This window comes from Alternaria dauci, chromosome 3 (genome assembly GCF_042100115.1).
Source record: "Alternaria dauci strain A2016 chromosome 3, whole genome shotgun sequence".
Classification (NCBI taxonomy): Eukaryota; Fungi; Ascomycota; class Dothideomycetes; order Pleosporales; family Pleosporaceae; genus Alternaria; species Alternaria dauci.
The window spans coordinates 707,439-725,787 of NC_091274.1; the positions used below are offsets into that span (position 1 = coordinate 707,439).

Genomic DNA, 18,349 nt, shown 5'->3' on the forward strand with positions numbered 1-18,349 from the left:
CGAAGTACATGAAAGCTGCTTTCTCACGGCTTCTCGCGCACACCATCCTCCTCTTACGTCCGTGCGTTCGTTGGCGCACCAAGAGTTCACTTTGCTGGAATTCTCATCGGTTCGACACAACACAGAGCCCGAAGTACGTCTGTGTTGTGAGAATGTGACCGCTGACTGCAGTACCTTCGAATTTGCGGCACGTGGCGTGTTGATTAGGTTCGGTAGCAAAGGAGTGGAAGATGCAGAGGCCTAAAGGACGAAGTTGATGACAAGTAAGAATCATCCGCCTTGATCCTGCTGGAGCCGTACGGTCACAGGTAGCATTTTGTTCCTCCTTTTACGTCTATGGTTAGTCGTTTAGGCGATCGTACGGGTAACAAGGCATTCATGGTTAGCGAGAAGCCGACAAGACGCGCTGTGCACGACGAACTCGGAGCTAAGAAGACTCAGTGCACGTGACTTATCGATACGCACCTACCATCGCGCGAGCGCGCTTCCCGTTCATTTCGCGCCTGCATCATCGATCTCCCTCCACACCCCATCCGCACAAATCTCCATCACGTCTCAACATCCATCGCACGCTTCTTCTACTACTACTCTTATACCGTCACTGCCGAATCACGACACGACAAAACACGATGCTGACAACATCGTTCTTCTCGCACCAAATGCCGCAGTACTCTGCATACACGCCACCACGATCATCACCACTCTCCGAGCGCTCTGCAAATGCAAGCCCACGAGCCTTTGACTTCACAATGTCGTCACCCCTCAAGGAGAAATCCACGACGCCGCAACGCGCGTTCAAGGCCAACCCGGTGATGCAGACGCGCGACGCCACCACAAAACGAAGGAGAGACATGTTCTTCAAGCGCGTCCAGAACAACCGAGACGACAAGAAATGGGAATCACGGGGTGAACAGGTACGCGAAATTGTTCCACAGGTCACGAGCAGCGACGCTAATCGACGATGCAGATCCAGCAATTAGACTTCATGTCTGAGCGCAAGCGATGGGAAGCCCAAAAAGCGCGTCAAGCACCTCAAGAGAATGATGACATCATCGAATACATGTTGGACGATGCGGCACTCCCTGAAATTTCGAATTACGCGCCTCAACACGATCCCGAGATGTCCGAAGCCGATTACGTCGCCGCACAAGAAGAATACGAACTACAACAATTGATCGCGTCGAGGGAGCAGGAATCGGATGCACGATCGCAGCATTACGGTAGCGATGACGACGACTACGATGCGATATTCATGGAGTGCGCAACTGTGGGGCATGATCAATATCAGCAGCAACCGCAACGCGTACCAGACGCGTTCGAGGGTGAAGACATGATGGACATGGACATGACCGACGGTTGAAGAGTGTTCCAAGAAGGAGCATGCATACTTCGGTAATATTGGTGCCGCAATAACGGTTTGGGCTTTGTACATGTTGTAAGATAGGACTGTAGGTCATCAGAATTAAATACCCAGGGGAAGGCATCATGTATACATTGGGTATCTGGTAAGAATGAAGCAGACGAGCTATCGCACAAGGAGATTACTGAGTCGGGCAGCCCTGATCCATATCCTGAAGCGCTTCCTGCGCAGCATTCATATCGCCGACAAGGTCGGGTGGGGGGGAGCCAGCGGCTTGCATCTAAATAGCATTAGTACCTGTCGCACCGTGCGTCAGAAAAGAATCAAATACCTTCTGCATCCTCTCCACAATGTACTCTCTGTCCTGCGGGTTGTCGTCACTGTACCCTTTTCTCTCAAACCTCCCGACGATCTCCCTGACCAACGTCTTCTGCTCCTCGTACCTCTTCAGGTCGTCCTTGGCCGTCTTTTCCTTGTTCTTCTCCATCCACGCTGGGAACTTGTCATCTAGCTCCTTCATGGGCTCGTAGAGGATATCCTTGTTAGTAAGCTGCTCCATCATACTCATGAGCACCTTGCTGAAGTCTTCGTCGCCACCCTCACCGGCGCCACCGAAGCCGCCAGATTCCATGGATGCAAGCATCTGCGCAAGGATGTCGTCTTGGGACGAGGATGCGGCTGCGGAGGTTGCGGTATCGGAGGAAGATTGCATGCGCTCCATAGTCTTCTTAATGGTTTCCTGGAAGCTCTTCTCCGCCTTGGTAGCCGTCTCCTTTTCGGACTGGCTTGGTGCTGCCTTCTCTTTCGTTTCGCCTGTACCCTGACCAGTGTGTGCTTGCGCATGTGTATGCAAATGTCCAGGATCTACCAATGGGTTCGCGCCACCCATCTCCTCGCTCATCTCCTTCATGATATCTTCAAACTGTTTCTGGAAGTCGCCTTGACCGAGCAGCTGCTCCATTTCTTTCTTCAGCTGTTCCTGGAACGCATCTGGGTCTTCCATCATGAGTTCGGCGGGAGAGATGTCCGAGGGTGGCCTGCCGGGTCCCGAGGATGACGGCGCATCGCTGGACTTGGGGTACGCTGCTTCTATCGACGAGGCGGTGGGAGCTTTGGTGTCGAGCTTGGTGTTGGCGAATTCGTCGAGCACATCGTCTAGGTCAGAGAGATCGTCTTCTTCCGGATCTGACGCTACCTCGGGTGGAGGGGCAGCGGTGGTGGTTGCGGGTTTGGCAGGCTCCTGCTCTTCTTTCTTCACGGCTGTGTCCGCCATGTTGCTTTGAACCTACTCCTGAATACAGATGAAGGCTACTTGGGGTATGAGTAATAGGACTAGGAACAGGAGAGGCAGATCACAGCTGTTTAGAATAGGCATGTGCCATGTCAGCCTCGGTCCGTAACATGGATTCGTTCACATAAGCGGGGCACCAAGCCAAGGTCTGGCGCGGGGCAGATCGCGCATCGCACCTTCCACCTCGCGACGGGACCTAGCCCGAATCCCAACGCTGCGGCGCCCGATAATTGTTATCAGTCACGTGTACCCGTAACTCGACTTCACTTGGCCCTCCAAGGTGCCTCATCCTCACCTTCACCACACTCGTGAAACGCATTCAAGCGCGACGCCACATCTAGTACACCGCTAATTTCAGTCTGCGACATCCAGACCCTTCAGTCTCGGCCACTCGCTTCTTCAGGACTCCATAAATCTACCCGGCAAGCTAGAGGCGCAACAGCGTTATACTTGCGCCCTCACCATGTCTCTTTGCGTAAATCGTCTCTCAGAGGAGAGGTACGTACTATCGGTTTCCAATACACAATTCTACTACTAACTCGGATCCCAGAAAGTCATGGCGACGAGACCACCCCTTCGGTTTCTTCGCGAAGCCAATGCGCGGCTCCAACGGCATGATGGACCTTAAGCGATGGGAATGCGGTGTACCCGGCAAGGAGAAAACTATATGGGAAGGCGGCTTATTCAAGCTCGAGGTCACGTTCCCCGATGAGTACCCAACGAAGCCTCCGAAATGTACGTCGGCGACCTCTGATGAGCGGCCTCCGTTCCTTGGAACCTTCACAACAGCTTCGTCAGTATGTCTAACGTGCACGCCAGGCAAATTTGTACCCCCACTATTCCACCCAAACGTCTACCCGTCCGGCACCGTCTGCCTCTCCATCCTAAACGAAGAAGAAGGCTGGAAGCCCGCGATAAACATCAAGGAGATCCTCCTCGGCATCCAATCGCTTCTCGACGAGCCCAACCCAGAGTCCCCAGCGCAAGCCGACGCATTCAACCTGTTTAAAAAAGACAAGGCTGCGTACGAACGAAAGGTCAAGCAGATCGTCAAGGAGAACCCAGCGCCGTAGTACGCCGATAAAGATACGGGAACACAGCCCCAAGAAACCAACAAAGGACCTGATAAAGACATTTTGGATGGATTGAGTAAGCAGGAAAGAGAAGCAATTGTCTCGCAGGTCAATAAAGTATTGGGAATCGTCTAGGCGAGGTCAATAGGCTTTTGCATTCTGTGCTTTGCCCTTTTGGCTTTGACTCGATTGGGACACAAAGCTTTTGACGAGCATGATGCGGATTCTGGCGTTTAGGGGAGCAACTGAGCATAGCATGGGTGCTTAGACGGGGAGAAGAGCCGTATGTGGCTATGATACCTGACTTGTCCTTAGTCTTCCGGCAAATCGCCTACGAAGTAATATTCATGATTCATACATCTCCATTGACTGTTGGCCCGAATCCGGTGCGTTCGAGACTGGGGATGTGAGATGACCGTAGCAGTGGGGATCCGCTAGAGACAAGAACTATTACTGCCTTATCCGATCAACATAACACTCATACGCCAAAGATAATAGCATGCAGCGCAATGATGTAAGATATATTAAACCCATCTGGTCGTCCAGAGATCCGATGATAAGAAGTCTAGCAGCCCATTTGCTGCTCCCTCACGACATGTTCCCAACAATCACCGTAGTAGTACAAGCTTCAGTCTTACAGATTCCACCACGGTTCCCATCCAATTTTGTATGTGTCCCTCGCCGACCCTGCCTGAAAACACAATAGTAATAGGAAAGGTGACCAAAGTCTCGTGGTATATAGTGCGTGCCAATCTCGTGTCACACCTAGTATGGGCGGTATGCTGATCCGCCTCTTCCGCCCCGGTATCCACCACGGTAGCCGCCTCCTCGTGGAGCGCCTCCGTAGCCGCCACCATAGCCACCACGTCCATACGGCGAGCCGCGTCCACCATATCCGCCTCGAGGGCCACCTCGGCCGCCGCGGCCGCCTCGTGTCATACCGGGGAGGTTCGTTCGCTTGGGGACGACCTAGGCGTTTGTTAGGGCCACACGCACGTTTAACGGGGATTGTTCTGTGTCTTGTACCTTTAGATTCCGGCTGCGGAACTGGCTGTTGTCAAGGACCAAGGCCTCATTGACCAGATGCGGTTCTGTGAACTCCACATACGCATACCTGCATACGCTCATTAGCGTTCCGATCTTTCTGCCAAACTCTTGCCAGGTAGCGAAAGATACTTTCGCAATGACTGTGACTGCAGCGTTACGCGACGAGTTGCGCGCGAACGGTTAAAAGGGCGAGAATGAAAGTTGGAAATGCGCAAATCTTCAAGGAAAACCTCCTCTTAGTACTGACCCTTTGGGATGTCCGGTGAACTTGTCCAGCAATATAGTGACACGGTTGATGCTCCCGATGCTCTGGAAGTGTGCCTGGATCTCTTCAGGACTCGCGCCGTAGTCGACGTTGCCGACAAAGACACTTCGCGCGTCAACGTCTTCTTTGCTCTCGCGCATCTCGTGGCGTTCGAGATCGGTCTCGCTCTGCATCTGGCGCAGCTTCTGTGCTTCTTCCTCCATCTCCTGTACGCGTCGCCTCATTGCTGAGATCTCCTCCTATATTGCGCTGTTAGCATGCTGCTCTCAATCATCAGACTTTGTATGCGCGCGCGGCTCTTAATAGTGTCTCCTCTCTGAACCGTCTCCCCAGCGCGTCGGTGTGAATTGTATCGTACCTCTTCGTTGGGGTCTTCCGCGGTGTCGAGGCGCTCATCCTCCTCGCGCTTCTGTTCAATCTCGGCGTCTGACATGGTGGCTTGGGAACGGTTGGGTGTCTGGAAGGAGAGTTAGTAATTAAGAACCATTTGACGGGCCGCCCTGGACGTACCGGGCTAACGTGAATGTTCCGGGCCGTGAATGGTAATTAAGTTGCGACCGTTGGGCGCTAGTATTCCACACTCGGTATGATTGGATCGGACACCGAATGCGACGACGTGGAAATGACTGGCCGAGTAGTTGTAGGCTGGAGGATAGAAGTGAGGGTAATGTTGCTCATCCGAAATGACGAATGGTGCTGGGGAAGCTCGTAGCGCGCCGCTAACCAGGCAGCGGAGCCTCACTTATTATGTGAGCACGGGCCATGTTTGCAGCTCCGCCAGACAAAGATTAATGCCTTCTTTATTCTCCTTTCACGACGTAATCATCAACGCTTCTGGGCTGAAACGCTACACCTCAACTGTAGATCGAACATCTTCGAGACGTCACGTATGGCGGTTCCGCTTGAGTGAAGTGGCCATCCACGCTTGCATACCTTGGCCCAAATGACTCGCTCATCACCTTCTAGTCAGCCCACGAGCATGGCATCCGACTGTATCACCTCTGCAAACTCTCCCGGGATATAGCACTCGCGCGCAAGCACTCGACTCGTCTCTGGGAGCTTGCTCAGTTGGTGCAGTCTTCGCAATACAGCTCCTAGAAATGCCCATTGACAGATCGGCTTTTGCGGAATCCCCGACGCTCACCGACGGGAAAATGAGATTGGATACATCACGTCACTTTGCTTGTCTGGAATTCACCAATCGAGTCGAAGATGATGTATTGTGCAGCAAGCGTTGGCTGTTGTAAACAACGAGTATCGTCTTCTCAATCTAGATCGCGGATATGAGTAACTATGGATAAGACCCCGATTGTAGGCTGCGCGCCGTAGACTTCGTATCCAAGCACCAACCCTTCTTCTATCCCTGGGTCGTTGTGACCTTGTTATAGCGTTTGCGTCCCGACCTCGGCCTCTGCAGCGGCTTGGGACCTATTTCGTTCATCCTGCGCGCCAAACGAGCGAGAAATGCCTGTGGCAAGTCTGGTATCATGACCCTGTCAAAATCATCCATCATATATAAGATATTGCTGATAGCCCAAATGTCGACGTAAACCTGCAGCAATGGATCGTTCTCGGGAAGGTGTTCGAAGGCGTGAATGACACGACGACAACTGGGGTACCATCTCCTCAGATTGTGGATTTCCTTGTCGAGATACGTGTCCATCAGCGCGAACTTCAGGCCAGGAACGAGCAACCTGTCGGCGAGAATATATGCTCGACACGCGGTAGCCACGCCACTCTTGGGATTGTATCGAATGTATTCCAGGTCTTCCCTCAAAGTGCCTTGGTACACCCAATCAACAAATACGTCGAAGGCATCAGTGTCAACGTCGAGGAGTAGAATGAGGCCGCTGTCTGTTTCCTTGAACGCGCCGGAAAGTGCTCCACGAAAGTAGCCAGAGTGGTGCAAAAGAGGGCCGGTGTGTAGCTTGTACTCCTTGCCATCGGGACCGACTTTGACGACAATGGTGTCTGAGCCCGCCGCCGTGCTGTGCAAATGTCAGGGCTACTTCGTTCTGAATTGAAACTTACATACCTAGGAAGAAGCACTGCGTCAGAAGACGACGACATCATGCAACCCATGCGTAGTGCTGTGTTGTGATACTTCTAATTCCAAGTATACAATAAGAGATGGGCGACGAATTCTTGTTTTTCAGACTTTCATGATCCGTTGTGACGTGGTCGTGAGGGTTAGACGAGTCATCGCAGTACCAATGGTTGGGGTGGAGTCAACCAAGAAACGATAGACGGGGAAGACAATGACTATACGAGCCGCATTTCGACTTGGTCAGTGTGCTAGCTCGCCCACGCGAGTTGATCTTGTACGTTTGCTAGGTATTCACGGAGGCTGTCTCGTGGCTTGAACATGAACGTTTAGTTATTGAGTTTAACGGCAGATTCTTTGGTACTAGAGAAGCTATATCTATGTCTTGTCTTGATACTGTAAGCTTGTGAAAGACTGCCAGATGTGGAGGCACAATGCGCCATGATCATCGCTGAAGTCAAGAGTGACGGGGACCTAGGTCTATTGTTGATTCAGCGCGGTCCACGAAATCGCTTAACCTCAGTCCATCTGCTTGGTCATACACGCAACCGACTTCGTGGATGAGTGGCTCAAGAGAACACGTATGTTTCTGATACCGTGAACTGGAAGCACGGCGTGGGTCATAGATATGCCAATGCGGTGTTTCCATCATCTCGATACCGTTCCGAAGTCCTGTCAAACTGATTCCAGCGTAGGGTGCAGCTGGTTGCGGTGACAATATGGCCATCTTGCTCAATTGTCTTGTGAGTACGCCAAGAAGCATGGAGCCACATTCGAAGGAATAATCCTTTTCCTGACTACACAAATAATCGCCGCAGAACTTGTCAGACCACTCCTGACAGACACCTATTGCTCTCTGAATCAGTTCTGAGCGACGACTCTCCATTGCTTCTACCAAATTTAGTGTCTGTCGGTTTAATCTAGTGTGTATCACTTACGAAGGATCGCAGGTGGGATGCTCAATTCCATGTTTCGTAGAATTGGCTCATCGTTCCTAGTCAAAGCCCTATAAGTGGACAAGCAGGAATCTTTCTCCAGCTTGAAGACTCAAGAGATAAGTATCCATAACATCAAATCGCGGCCATAAGTTTCCGGAACCGAGTATTTTGCCTGCAGGTGCGTTGTCCAGACATCTGCAATCAAATCGAAAGCCTCCCAGCATCTGTAGTAATCCACTAAGATAGCCATCTTAGCAAGGAGCTCTACATCGAGTGACCTTGGCACTTGACGAAAGCGGAGATGCATGACATTCAACAATATGCCGAAGGCTTCCGGATCCCAATCTGTGGTGTTCACATGATAAAAGCCATCTTCCCGCTTGAGACTTTCACTCCATGATGTCAGTTCACTCTTGAACTTTGGCGAAGCGCAAACTAGGTGCTGTGATGAGACCTGGTAGACAACATCCGGCAGAGTGGTTTGGCTTGGCACAGGCTGGTTTGAGTCGTCTGCCCTTGCGCCGGAATTCGGGTCGTTTGATGGTTCGTCTTGACGTTTATCCTCGGAGTCTGCGACCTCGTCGTACTCTTCGACAGACTGATCCCAGACAGCAAAGGCCGCACCTGGGTTTCGCAGCGTCAAGAAGCCATCACCATTGTCAGCTATGATGACACGTTCACTCGGGTGCGACATCATGACGTGTTGACAGGTTGGTGGCTGTCCTGCGGAAGGAATCCTCGATGCTTGAGACGTAATACGAGTTCAGCGTTGACCTGACCAATGAGGCGTGGACTGACAGGCGTGTTGTGGTTAAGTCTTGGTTTGGCGAGCGCAATAAGGGGGTGGGTGTCTGCCCAGCCACCCCCCTGTTTGCTTTCACCTGCTTCATGATGCTGTAATCCAGCTTGTGATGTTACCATTGTACCCTTGGTCAAAGAATCTCTTTAGGGTTAGGACGTCTGTATTATTCTATAATGTCAGCTACGCGTTGCGTGCCCAGCAGCCCAGGCGAAGTGTAGGAAGGTGTAGGGTACCTATCGTATCCCCACTTCCTGATCTATCCGCGCTACCACGTTATACAAGCGAAAGATTGAACAGTAAATCGCGTCTCCCCCGACCTCCGGCGAAATCCATCGGTTGAAAGCACCACCACATGTGGGCCATCTCGATTCAATCTCGACCTGCCAAAGTACTTTCCGACAAAATGCGACAGGACGGCTCTCGATGCACCGGCGCAGACTGCTACCAGACTGCTCCTACCGTCTGAACCCTGAATACCCATAAACCTCCTCATAAGAATACGCTAATATCCCCTAGGGTATTTTCAGCTGCGTACGTCACAAAGCGCTATCCAGGAACATAAGCTTTGCTGTGTGCCTGATCGGTCAAGCGGGTGATGTGCACTCGGATCTGCAAAAGCAAAAGCGAGTAGTACAAGCACCGAACACTAAAACCCTCTTCTCTCCAAACCACTATACAACTATTTAGCCACTAGCTCCTCAACACCGCTGTTCAGCGACTTCTAATGAGCCACTGTAGCAATATTTGCCCGAGCAAGGTAGCCTGTCTTTAGATCGTTGTTCTCGTTTCAGTACAACCTTGGAATGCTTGAAGATCGTTGACTTCACGTAAGAAACAACCTTGGAAGCCTGGACAGACAGGAACAACAAGCCGACATACCTTCAGAATTAAAAGAGTTGATATCCTCCGATTGCATAAACAGACGAATCAGTGACACAAGAGCTGTCTGAGTATGGAGGCTGCGACAAACAACACCGTGGATAGCGAAGGTTTGACAAATATAGCGAAGACGCCAATGTAAGAAGTTTGGTTACGAGCTCACACACCATCAACAGACACAGACTTCAGCCGTCTACGCACCGTCCTCACTTAGCTCTCTCATCTTCTTGGCTGGGGCTTTTCGCGTAGAACCATATCGTGTCCTTAGCCAGCTTCATTATCGATATGCCTTTGATCGGACCGAATGCGCCAACTTTACCACAATCACTAGACCGCCAGACTTTCCACCCGTCCCCCCTTCCCCCCTTCCCCCCCCCCCCCCCCCCGTCCGACTATTCGCATAACCAAGATTCACATGCAATCCGCAGCACATGTGGATTCCATTTCCACGTGCGCTCTTTGTCGCCCTGACTACACTGCTACCCCACTAAAGGCCCGGTGAAATTTTGCCCCACGGAGTACATGCCTAGTAAAGTAGTAGCGTGGGACAGGCCGAATAAATCTAAGCGGCCCACAGTAAGCGGTGGTATTGCGATGATTGTAACTGGAGCCGAGCAGCGAATGTGCTCTCTTCGGTCGTACTCCAGGAAAGGTACATTTGCATGGGAGCAAAACAGGGTAGTATTACGCATCCTCCGACAAAGTTTTCGGTGGTTTTGTGTTTCATGTTTGTGGGGCAGTTCTTATCGGGGTTACGATATGCGTATGCATTTGTGGGGTGTGAGATGAGAGCTTCGTCATGGCCCGAGCTGTATCGTGGGACGAAGTATCGGGTGTTTACGGCGTGTTGGCGATTAGTTGATAGCGGCTGGGAATTGGAAGTCGGGGTGGTGAGATGACATTACTATTATAGATTAAACACAATGAGTAACGGGTACGTAGTACGAATGTATGTAACAACCGTGTGTAATTCCAATGAGTATATGCATTATCATTCATAGCTGCCATTTTGGCTGTGCTTTCGACTGGACATTTGTACTCAGCCCGCCGTTCTTTTGCTCCTCATTCAGCGGATCGAAGCCCACGGTGAAAGCTTGTCTCCTCGGATGTGCCTCCTCGTCCTCGTTCGTCAACTCTTGTGTACTCGTCCCATTACTCTTGATGCTGCATGCTCTGTCCCCTCCCTTCATGTGCTCGAGCTCGTATGAAAGGCCGTAGTCGTCGACCCGCTCCTCCACGACCTGGACCTCGTAGCTGACGAAAATGGCGCTGAATGACTTTTCAATAATGGGCCAGAAGATGGGCATTGATGCGCAGATGATGGCGAGATCGACTTCGAGACATGAAAGTATGATGAGAGTCGGTGACCACCAGGTATAGTCGACGTAGGGGGAGGTTGCGCCTTTGGTTTCGACGATGCCGTAAAGTCGCCATACTGATGTTCCGACAACACTGCGGATGAGTTAGCATGGGATGCTCGATTTCAAAGAAACGAACAACTTACACAGCACCGAAGGTGAACACGCCAGCCATTGCTAGCACATTCTTGTAGCGCAGGTTTGGCGTCCGGAACAAAACCATCGGCGTGAGGAAGATGAAAATATCGAACATCATGTTGGTAGCCGAATGCGCTTTGTAGATGGCAATAAAGCTATCAATATCCCCAAAGCCAAAGCCATAGCACTTTGCGTTGATGATACGATTCCAGTAGCCACGGACTGGGAAGCAGGGAAACCAGCCAGTAAAGGAAAAGCCGATGCCCCAGAGTGTCACAGCGACAAGAAGGCCAATGCAAATCCATCGCATATGCCCCGATTTGAAGATGCGGAGATACTGGAGGAGAAGAGCGATCTTGATCACTGCGCAGTTGGTGATGTATATCGCTAGTTCAATGTAGTACAGCTAGTTTGGTCAGCTAACCATACATCCCAACCAAGGGACCTACATACCTTCAAGTACTCTACTAGACGGTTGTAGCCAATGTACAGCATATGTTGACCAAGTCCAGTCTCAACCGAAAGACACATGATGACAGTCGCAGCAGTGTTCAGGGACTAGAAGTGTAAGTTAACTTTGTGTCAACGATATCAAATGGCAACGAAGCGTACCTGAGCAAGTACCACGAAGCCATCGTCCCAACCCACTTCCTTCACAATCTTGACGCGGACCCAGAGACGGAAAAAGACTGCGCACCATGCCACGACCTATCTGTCGGGTTAGTGGATGAAGCATTGAGCGTGATGACAGAATCGTACCAAGAAAGTGAGTGTAGTACCGAACATGGTCGCCTTACGATTAGACAAAGGCAGCGGCTCATCCGGGTCTGGAGCATTCAACAGCATATCCGTGTATATCTCCTCCCATGTCGACATGTTGATGAACGTCTTGACGTGAACGCGAACGCCAATGCTGGCGTTGTTCTGGAAGGTGCAGAATTGTTATAAGGACTGCGACCCACGCCGCATGGCGGAAGCGCAAGCACTAATGATTGACAGGATACCGTCTGCCGCCTTCTCCTACGAGGCTGCGGTGGACGATTCAGGGCCGTTGCCAAGCAAGCTTCATGCCGTCCGCGCAGGGCTAATGCAGGTGGAGACGTGCTGGATGCTCTACGCTAGGTGATTAGCGAGCTTCGATGGACGGACAGTTGCATCTGACAGGTCCTCACCCAGACCCGATGCAGGGGTGTCCTTGGAAGAATCGCATCCTGGACGCCCGATTTCCGAGCCTTAGGATCCGCTCCACATGCTGCTTGTGCGTGCTGCTGTTCTAAGTTCCACTACAGCGGTGAGGGTGTTGCGCAAGGGATTGCTCCTGTACCTTTGACCTATCCGGTAACCTGCTTGCACCCTCCAAGACCTACACCCCTAGGTATTGTAATCGTTGATTCAAAAGAACTGCGGACCATATTCGTCTTTGCTCCGAGGCATCCCAGGCCGCGCCGTCCCTGAGTGGATTCCAACGTTCGGTCTGGGATGTCACGCCGTGTTCCCTGACTCCCGGGGCCCAATGTGTGTACAAGGGTACAAGGTGACATTCCAACGGACGGCGCCCGTGACGAACGCTGGTTCGGGGGTCCGGTACATGGCAAACTGCCAGCCGCAATATTGCATAGAAAAACCGAAGATTGGCTGGAGTTTGTATCCTTCGCGTGTCCTTACGCAAGGAGCATCGGGCATTGATATCATCGTCAAATTTATTCGGCAACGAGAGCCGCCAAAGATCCCCAAACAGGGGCCGGGTGAAATTTCCGGCCAAATAATTGGTCTTTCACGTCATATGACTCGTTGATTAATCTTGTCTTTCTCCTTTGGGATTCGCGCTAATCGCAACCGATCGGCGCAGGATTCTGCTTCATCTCTTGTGCTGGGATCCCGACCATGTGGCCAGGGCAGGCACAACCGTAAAAGGTACCAACGCTCGGATTCGTAATGTGACGCGCTTGCATCATGTTCCTTCAATGGATTCTCGGACGCCGCGTTCCATGCGCATCGCGCAATCGCCACGGCGATTGGCGGGAAAGATTGCCGAACCATCTCGATATGCGTCACGACGATACGCGAGGAGATCCAGCGTAGCTTCAAAGAGAAGGAGTGGCGAAATGATATTCGCATGAAAAGTCATCGTACGACGGCGGTTGAATTGATGGGGCTGAGGGAGTCAAGAGACCAAGGTTAATGATAGCATCGGATGTGCGGTATGGACAGACGACGGCGTCGCATCCATTTCCAATTTTCGATCTCTCACAGCACATTTGGACGTTATCAACAACACCGAAGATTCGAGATATAGCACTGAACTTCGCTGGCTCAGGGATACAGTATCTGTATACTCTCACGTCATACAAGGGAAAAATTAATCACCGGGAGCTACGGGGGAGCGTTTGATCTTTCCTTTCATAGACGACACTCTACCTGGGCAACTACAGGGTATTTCATTTTTTCCCGTGTATGGCATACTCTCCCACTCTATTTTCATGCCAATTATGTTCGCAATGGCCCCCCGAAAAAATTTAATCCGGGGCGTTTGAGCACGTGTTGTACTTATGTAGTGATATGCAGCAGCAGCAGCTCGGATTCCCTCGCAACCCTCATCGGCATGTTATTTCCTTGTTAGCGAAACTTCTCGAACAGGCTCTTTTGCTCTAATTTCGGCGTTTTCTTTATCTGTATCTATAGGTATCGATAGCTTTTCTCGCCGTCGAGGCCCACCTTGAGCTATAACAAGGGCTGTAAGAAGTTTCCTATCACCTCACGCAGATGACTGCTTCACTGGACGCGTTCTGTCTATCATGTAGAGCCGAACTCTCTCCGCCCAGTCTTTTGAGAATATTGGTCGAGTCTGGGAAGATCTTCGGGTGCCGCACTAGCAAGCTCGATTTCAGAGAGAAGTTATTTGTGGAACATCGATAGCATGTGCTTCAATTGTGGTGAAAACTTTGCCATTTTCTGGAACGCCTCGGATGATAACTCCCTGTGGAAGAGGAAGTCGTAATCTCGAGGGCCGCACTGATGCTCCTCAAGCATATTTTTGGCATGGGCGTTAGATCCCTATACTCCAACTATGTTTCTTCATATCAACACACTCATCGCACTGATTGTGCAGACTTCACCCCAGAAGCGTGTTTAGGAGATTCGGATGTGAAACATAGGACTCATATCACCACCTGGGCATCATGAATTTCCAATATTGATTCATTAGCTTTCATGGGTGATTTACATTGCTCTTGTTACGACATCTCTGCATTGAATTCAGGTGAGGTTCAAGAGACCCTTTTCAATCATATAAGCTGCGATTGGGAATCAACCATTGAACGCTGGAGCTTGTTGCCTCAAAAGCAAGCAAAATGACCAGCCTGACAATCCGGGTAACCACTAGCACCAGGACCCTCGCCCATGACCAAAACTATCCTTGAACTCGAACACAACAATTGCATACCCCAAAAAACCGACTTTCACAAAACCTCCATGACTGCATCCCTTGAACCGGAATAAAGACAGAGATAGCGTGCACAGTAATCCATGTAACAGGGTCAAAGCCTACATAGGTATCCATAAACGAACGGGTGCTGACCGACAAACCGGAGATGACGATGCTCAGCCAGAAAGGTATATCCTTGCACGACACTCGACAATGAATCATTGGTACGGGGACGATGGACCCTGGACCCCTTCTTTTTCTTATTTCTCTCTATCTGCTGACTGTACTGCGCAGTGCATTGTAAGAACCTTGGTGTATTTAATCCTACAGCGGCCATTCATTCGGCACATAATCTCCCGTACCAGAAATCGTACACAAACATGCTCACGGGAATGATTGCACTGATTACTTTTACAAAAAAAAGATGATACAGGACGCGACGACGCGTGTCACTGTTTGATAGTGCTGCTCACAATGGTCTTTTCCCGTCGAAGAATCCAGGTTTGGGTGTCGTCTCCAACTGACTCGGCAACAACTTCCTGAGTGCCGTCAACGCGGCCTCAAGCTCCTGCTCGCTCGGTTGCCATATGGCGCGAATCTCTTCCCATGCCTTCAAAGTCCTTTCTGGAGTTGCACATCGTCCAAATGCTCTGAGCGCCGCAATGACGGCGAGACTGGAGAGCCAGGTTCGCTCCAGATTCTGGCCTAGCGCTTTCAGATATTGGTTCCATATCTTCTCTAGTCTGAAGGCGGTCCAGGAGGTATAGCGGACGCCGCCAAAGGAGTTGAAGCCATGGAAGATGACGATGAATATGGTGCCGTCGAGAGGAATGGAATTCCACTTCATCTCTTGCAGCAGCTCGTTTACGCGGTCAATGTTGCCGGCTACCGCTGCGTGATGCCGTATCAAGATGCCATAGGTTCTCGAATCAGGACCGATGGGCGCAAAGTCTTGTAGTTGCTTCAGCTCGTCGCTTTTGCCCTCTTTCTTCAATCTTCGTGTCTCGTCCCTGAAGCGCATGCCCAGAAGGCGACGGTCGCGCCAGTTGCGGGTGAAGAATGTGTGGCCAGGTGCACTGGTGGTCCTCAGGGCGTGCAGGCGCTTCATGCGCTCGAAGACGTGTTCTGCGGCTGAAGGCTCACCAGCGCGCATGAGCGATGCTATGACGGCATTCATGACAACCGTGTCTACAATCTCGCCCGCTGAGACCAGATCCAGATACGCCCTCCTTACCGCATTTCCATTTTGTAACACGCCGTAGTAGTAGAGAAGTGCTACACGGTAGTGTCTGTGCATGGGCAGTTTTCGGGCCCGCATCTCTTTCATAAAGGTCTCGGCCAGAGAGTATTTTCCGGCTTTGACGGCAATGTTGAAGAGCACGTTAAATGTCACATAGCCACCTTTAAGACCAGCTCGGTGTTCCATGTCCTGCCAAATGCGAAGGGCGGCTTGCAGGTCGTCTTCGGACACGGTTCCCATGGCGCGACCAGTCAGGTGCATGGCTGACGTCCATTCGGAGCGGGTTATATGTATGTGTGCGGTCTTCATATCATCAAGGACGGAGAGGAAACGCTGCGCTGCGACGGGCGTGGGGCGTTCGACGACAGCGAGATGGTGCAGCAGGGCTCGGATGGTGAGGGTATCGAGATAGACAACGCCCGGCGACTGCAGCTTCCTGTACGTGTCAAAGACGTCTTGGTGCGGTGCTTCATCGTCCCTGAGCCGACTCTGCAAGTTGTTGATATGCACAGCATCTGCTGGGTCGCGGAGGGGCCAGGGCTCATGGCTGTCACCAACATTCCACACCAGGGTCCCGTCGTCTGGAATTTCTGCCTCGGGCTGGGTGTCAATCTCCATGCCGTAGTAGTCTACCAACGCCTGCAGCTCCTTCTCAGCGAAGCGTTGGACTTTGTTGAGCGGACCTCTGCGCTCTGAACGTGGGCTGAATTTATCATTGTCCGGCTTGATCCACGTGCTCTTTGCCCGCCCGGTCTGATGTTTTGGCGACGCTGTTTCTACCCCGCGCAGAGTGTGCAGGGGCTTTGCATGCTCTGGGCATGATGCTGCCCGCACCAATGCGCCGATGAAGAAGGCGTCGATGCGAGCACCCGTCCGCTTGGGTAGCCGGGCATTGTCTATCGCCTTGTTGCTGAATCTCCTCTTGGACGGGCTGTCTTCGCGACGTGGGTACAGAAAGGAAAGGAAGGGCCGTGCATGGGCGGTATTCGAGACAGCAGAGGTCCGGTCGAGAGTGCGGAGGAGGGACATGAGAGGTCGGGCATTGTGTCAGTTGGAGCCAGTTCAAACGGTGTCCATGGGTGGTATGGGCTGCAATTGACTACGGGGGGCTCATTGAAGAGCTGCCTGGGCGTGGGGGGTTATCGTCGTGGTTGCGGCGAGTCTGTCGTGCTCGCATCCAAAGATTTCGGCGTCGCGAAGTCTTGGCAGAGTTGCGGACTTTGCGGGCAAGGGCCCCAGCATCCACGACACGACGACTTGCGCCGCCCAACCTGCTGCCATGGGCCGTTACGACTTCCGCCCTCTCCGGGTGCGCCAGACGGCGAAGGCTCTCTTCGACTCGAAACGAGACCCCGACCTGCCCCAATGGTACGATGTGGTCGGCAACATTCCGCCAGGCGAGACGCTCGCACGCCCTGTGCTGCGCATACCCAAGATGAGGAAGGCGCGGAAAGCGAGTAAACTATTCAAGCCACTGCCCATTGCATATCCAGAAGACAAGCTGCGTTCGGAATTCTTCGGCGACCACCCGTGGGAACTGGCACGGCCGAGGCTGGTCGTCGAGAACAGCGGGAACGACTCAAAGAACTACGACTGGAGCAAGATTGTCCAGAAAGGAAAGCAGTTGGACGGCGAGAGGTACTGTCGGCCGCCCCTTTCTACACCAGCCCCCATGACACTAACACATGCAGTGTCGTCCAACGCCAAATATGGCTCATGAAGCACGCCTCTCTCTCCAAGGCCTCTGCCTACGACCTTGCCCGCCGCGAATTCTACCAACACCGCCACCTCTCTGAAATCCGCCAACGCATCGCCAAGGAAGAAGCCCTACACGTCGGCGCCTACTTCGGCAAGGGTCCCCTCGAGATCGGCATGGAGCTCGAAGACCGCACATGGGAGAACTGGAAGGCCTGGGCCACCAAGCAGATTGAAGACGAGCAGTCGATGCGCGCGCAAATGTTCAGTGGCCAGCAGGACGAGGGACTGGGCCCGGGCGCTGATATGAGCAATGCCGAATACGACCAGGCCATTGACGAATTGCAACCCGTGGCGCCAAACAACCCACAAGGGCAGAAGCCCATGGGTGGCGTGGCCGCGCATGCATAGATATGGCTAGGTCGAGCCATGTGTACTGATACTGTACATTTCGTGTAAATATACCATCACGATTGATTCGATTCAAACACCATGACACAAGGCCCCTCCAGGGTCGGCTCTGTGAGCATGTGCGTTCCATGTCTCTACAGACAGAGTTGGCAGCCATATAGCATGATGAGAGAGCTCCACAGTTGCCAAGCTTCATGACATGTCTGAAAAAAGACATGCATTCCATAGAGAAGGTACTTGGAATGTTTGAAAACAAAAACAGATACATAAGAATGAGGCATCTTGCAAGAACGACAAAATTGTATGTGCACATGTAGACTCAAGCGTTTCATCAGATCGAGGGTTCACCACCAAGCACCTGGAAGTGACCGCGGAGACGAGCTT

General features: G+C 52.0%; 7 protein-coding genes across 7 annotated transcripts; 3 read left to right on the forward strand and 4 right to left on the reverse strand.

Moving 5' to 3' along the window:
* Window positions 1-629: 629 nt before the first annotated feature.
* Window positions 630-1,360, forward strand: ACET3X_003889 (uncharacterized protein; the record flags this gene model as incomplete). Its single annotated transcript, XM_069450033.1, has 2 exons — window positions 630-914; window positions 968-1,360. The coding sequence occupies 2 exons, from the start codon at window positions 630-632 to the stop codon at window positions 1,358-1,360; spliced, it is 678 nt and encodes a 225-aa protein (XP_069307867.1).
* A 181-nt stretch (window positions 1,361-1,541) lies between these two features.
* On the reverse strand, window positions 1,542-2,633 carry ACET3X_003890 (uncharacterized protein; the record flags this gene model as incomplete). Its single annotated transcript, XM_069450034.1, has 2 exons — window positions 1,542-1,640; window positions 1,692-2,633. The coding sequence occupies 2 exons, from the start codon at window positions 2,631-2,633 to the stop codon at window positions 1,542-1,544; spliced, it is 1,041 nt and encodes a 346-aa protein (XP_069307868.1).
* A 481-nt stretch (window positions 2,634-3,114) lies between these two features.
* Window positions 3,115-3,724, forward strand: ACET3X_003891 (uncharacterized protein; the record flags this gene model as incomplete). The annotated part of the gene is made up of 3 exons (XM_069450035.1): window positions 3,115-3,149; window positions 3,202-3,386; window positions 3,471-3,724. 3 exons carry the CDS (start codon window positions 3,115-3,117, stop codon window positions 3,722-3,724), a joined length of 474 nt encoding a protein of 157 aa, XP_069307869.1.
* A 765-nt stretch (window positions 3,725-4,489) lies between these two features.
* Window positions 4,490-7,106, reverse strand: ACET3X_003892 (uncharacterized protein; the record flags this gene model as incomplete). Its single annotated transcript, XM_069450036.1, has 8 exons — window positions 4,490-4,693; window positions 4,751-4,838; window positions 5,019-5,275; window positions 5,395-5,408; window positions 5,468-5,493; window positions 5,547-5,603; window positions 6,656-7,024; window positions 7,072-7,106. 8 exons carry the CDS (start codon window positions 7,104-7,106, stop codon window positions 4,490-4,492), a joined length of 1,050 nt encoding a protein of 349 aa, XP_069307870.1.
* A 3,588-nt stretch (window positions 7,107-10,694) lies between these two features.
* On the reverse strand, window positions 10,695-12,071 carry ACET3X_003893 (uncharacterized protein; the record flags this gene model as incomplete). Its single annotated transcript, XM_069450039.1, has 5 exons — window positions 10,695-11,151; window positions 11,204-11,601; window positions 11,649-11,753; window positions 11,808-11,903; window positions 11,955-12,071. The coding sequence occupies 5 exons, from the start codon at window positions 12,069-12,071 to the stop codon at window positions 10,695-10,697; spliced, it is 1,173 nt and encodes a 390-aa protein (XP_069307871.1).
* A 3,017-nt stretch (window positions 12,072-15,088) lies between these two features.
* On the reverse strand, window positions 15,089-16,888 carry ACET3X_003894 (uncharacterized protein; the record flags this gene model as incomplete). Its single annotated transcript, XM_069450040.1, has 1 exon — window positions 15,089-16,888. The coding sequence occupies one exon, from the start codon at window positions 16,886-16,888 to the stop codon at window positions 15,089-15,091; it is 1,800 nt and encodes a 599-aa protein (XP_069307872.1).
* A 250-nt stretch (window positions 16,889-17,138) lies between these two features.
* On the forward strand, window positions 17,139-17,965 carry ACET3X_003895 (mitochondrial 37S ribosomal protein mS23; the record flags this gene model as incomplete). The annotated part of the gene is made up of 2 exons (XM_069450041.1): window positions 17,139-17,497; window positions 17,551-17,965. The coding sequence occupies 2 exons, from the start codon at window positions 17,139-17,141 to the stop codon at window positions 17,963-17,965; spliced, it is 774 nt and encodes a 257-aa protein (XP_069307873.1).
* Between the last annotated feature and the right edge of the window lie 384 nt (window positions 17,966-18,349).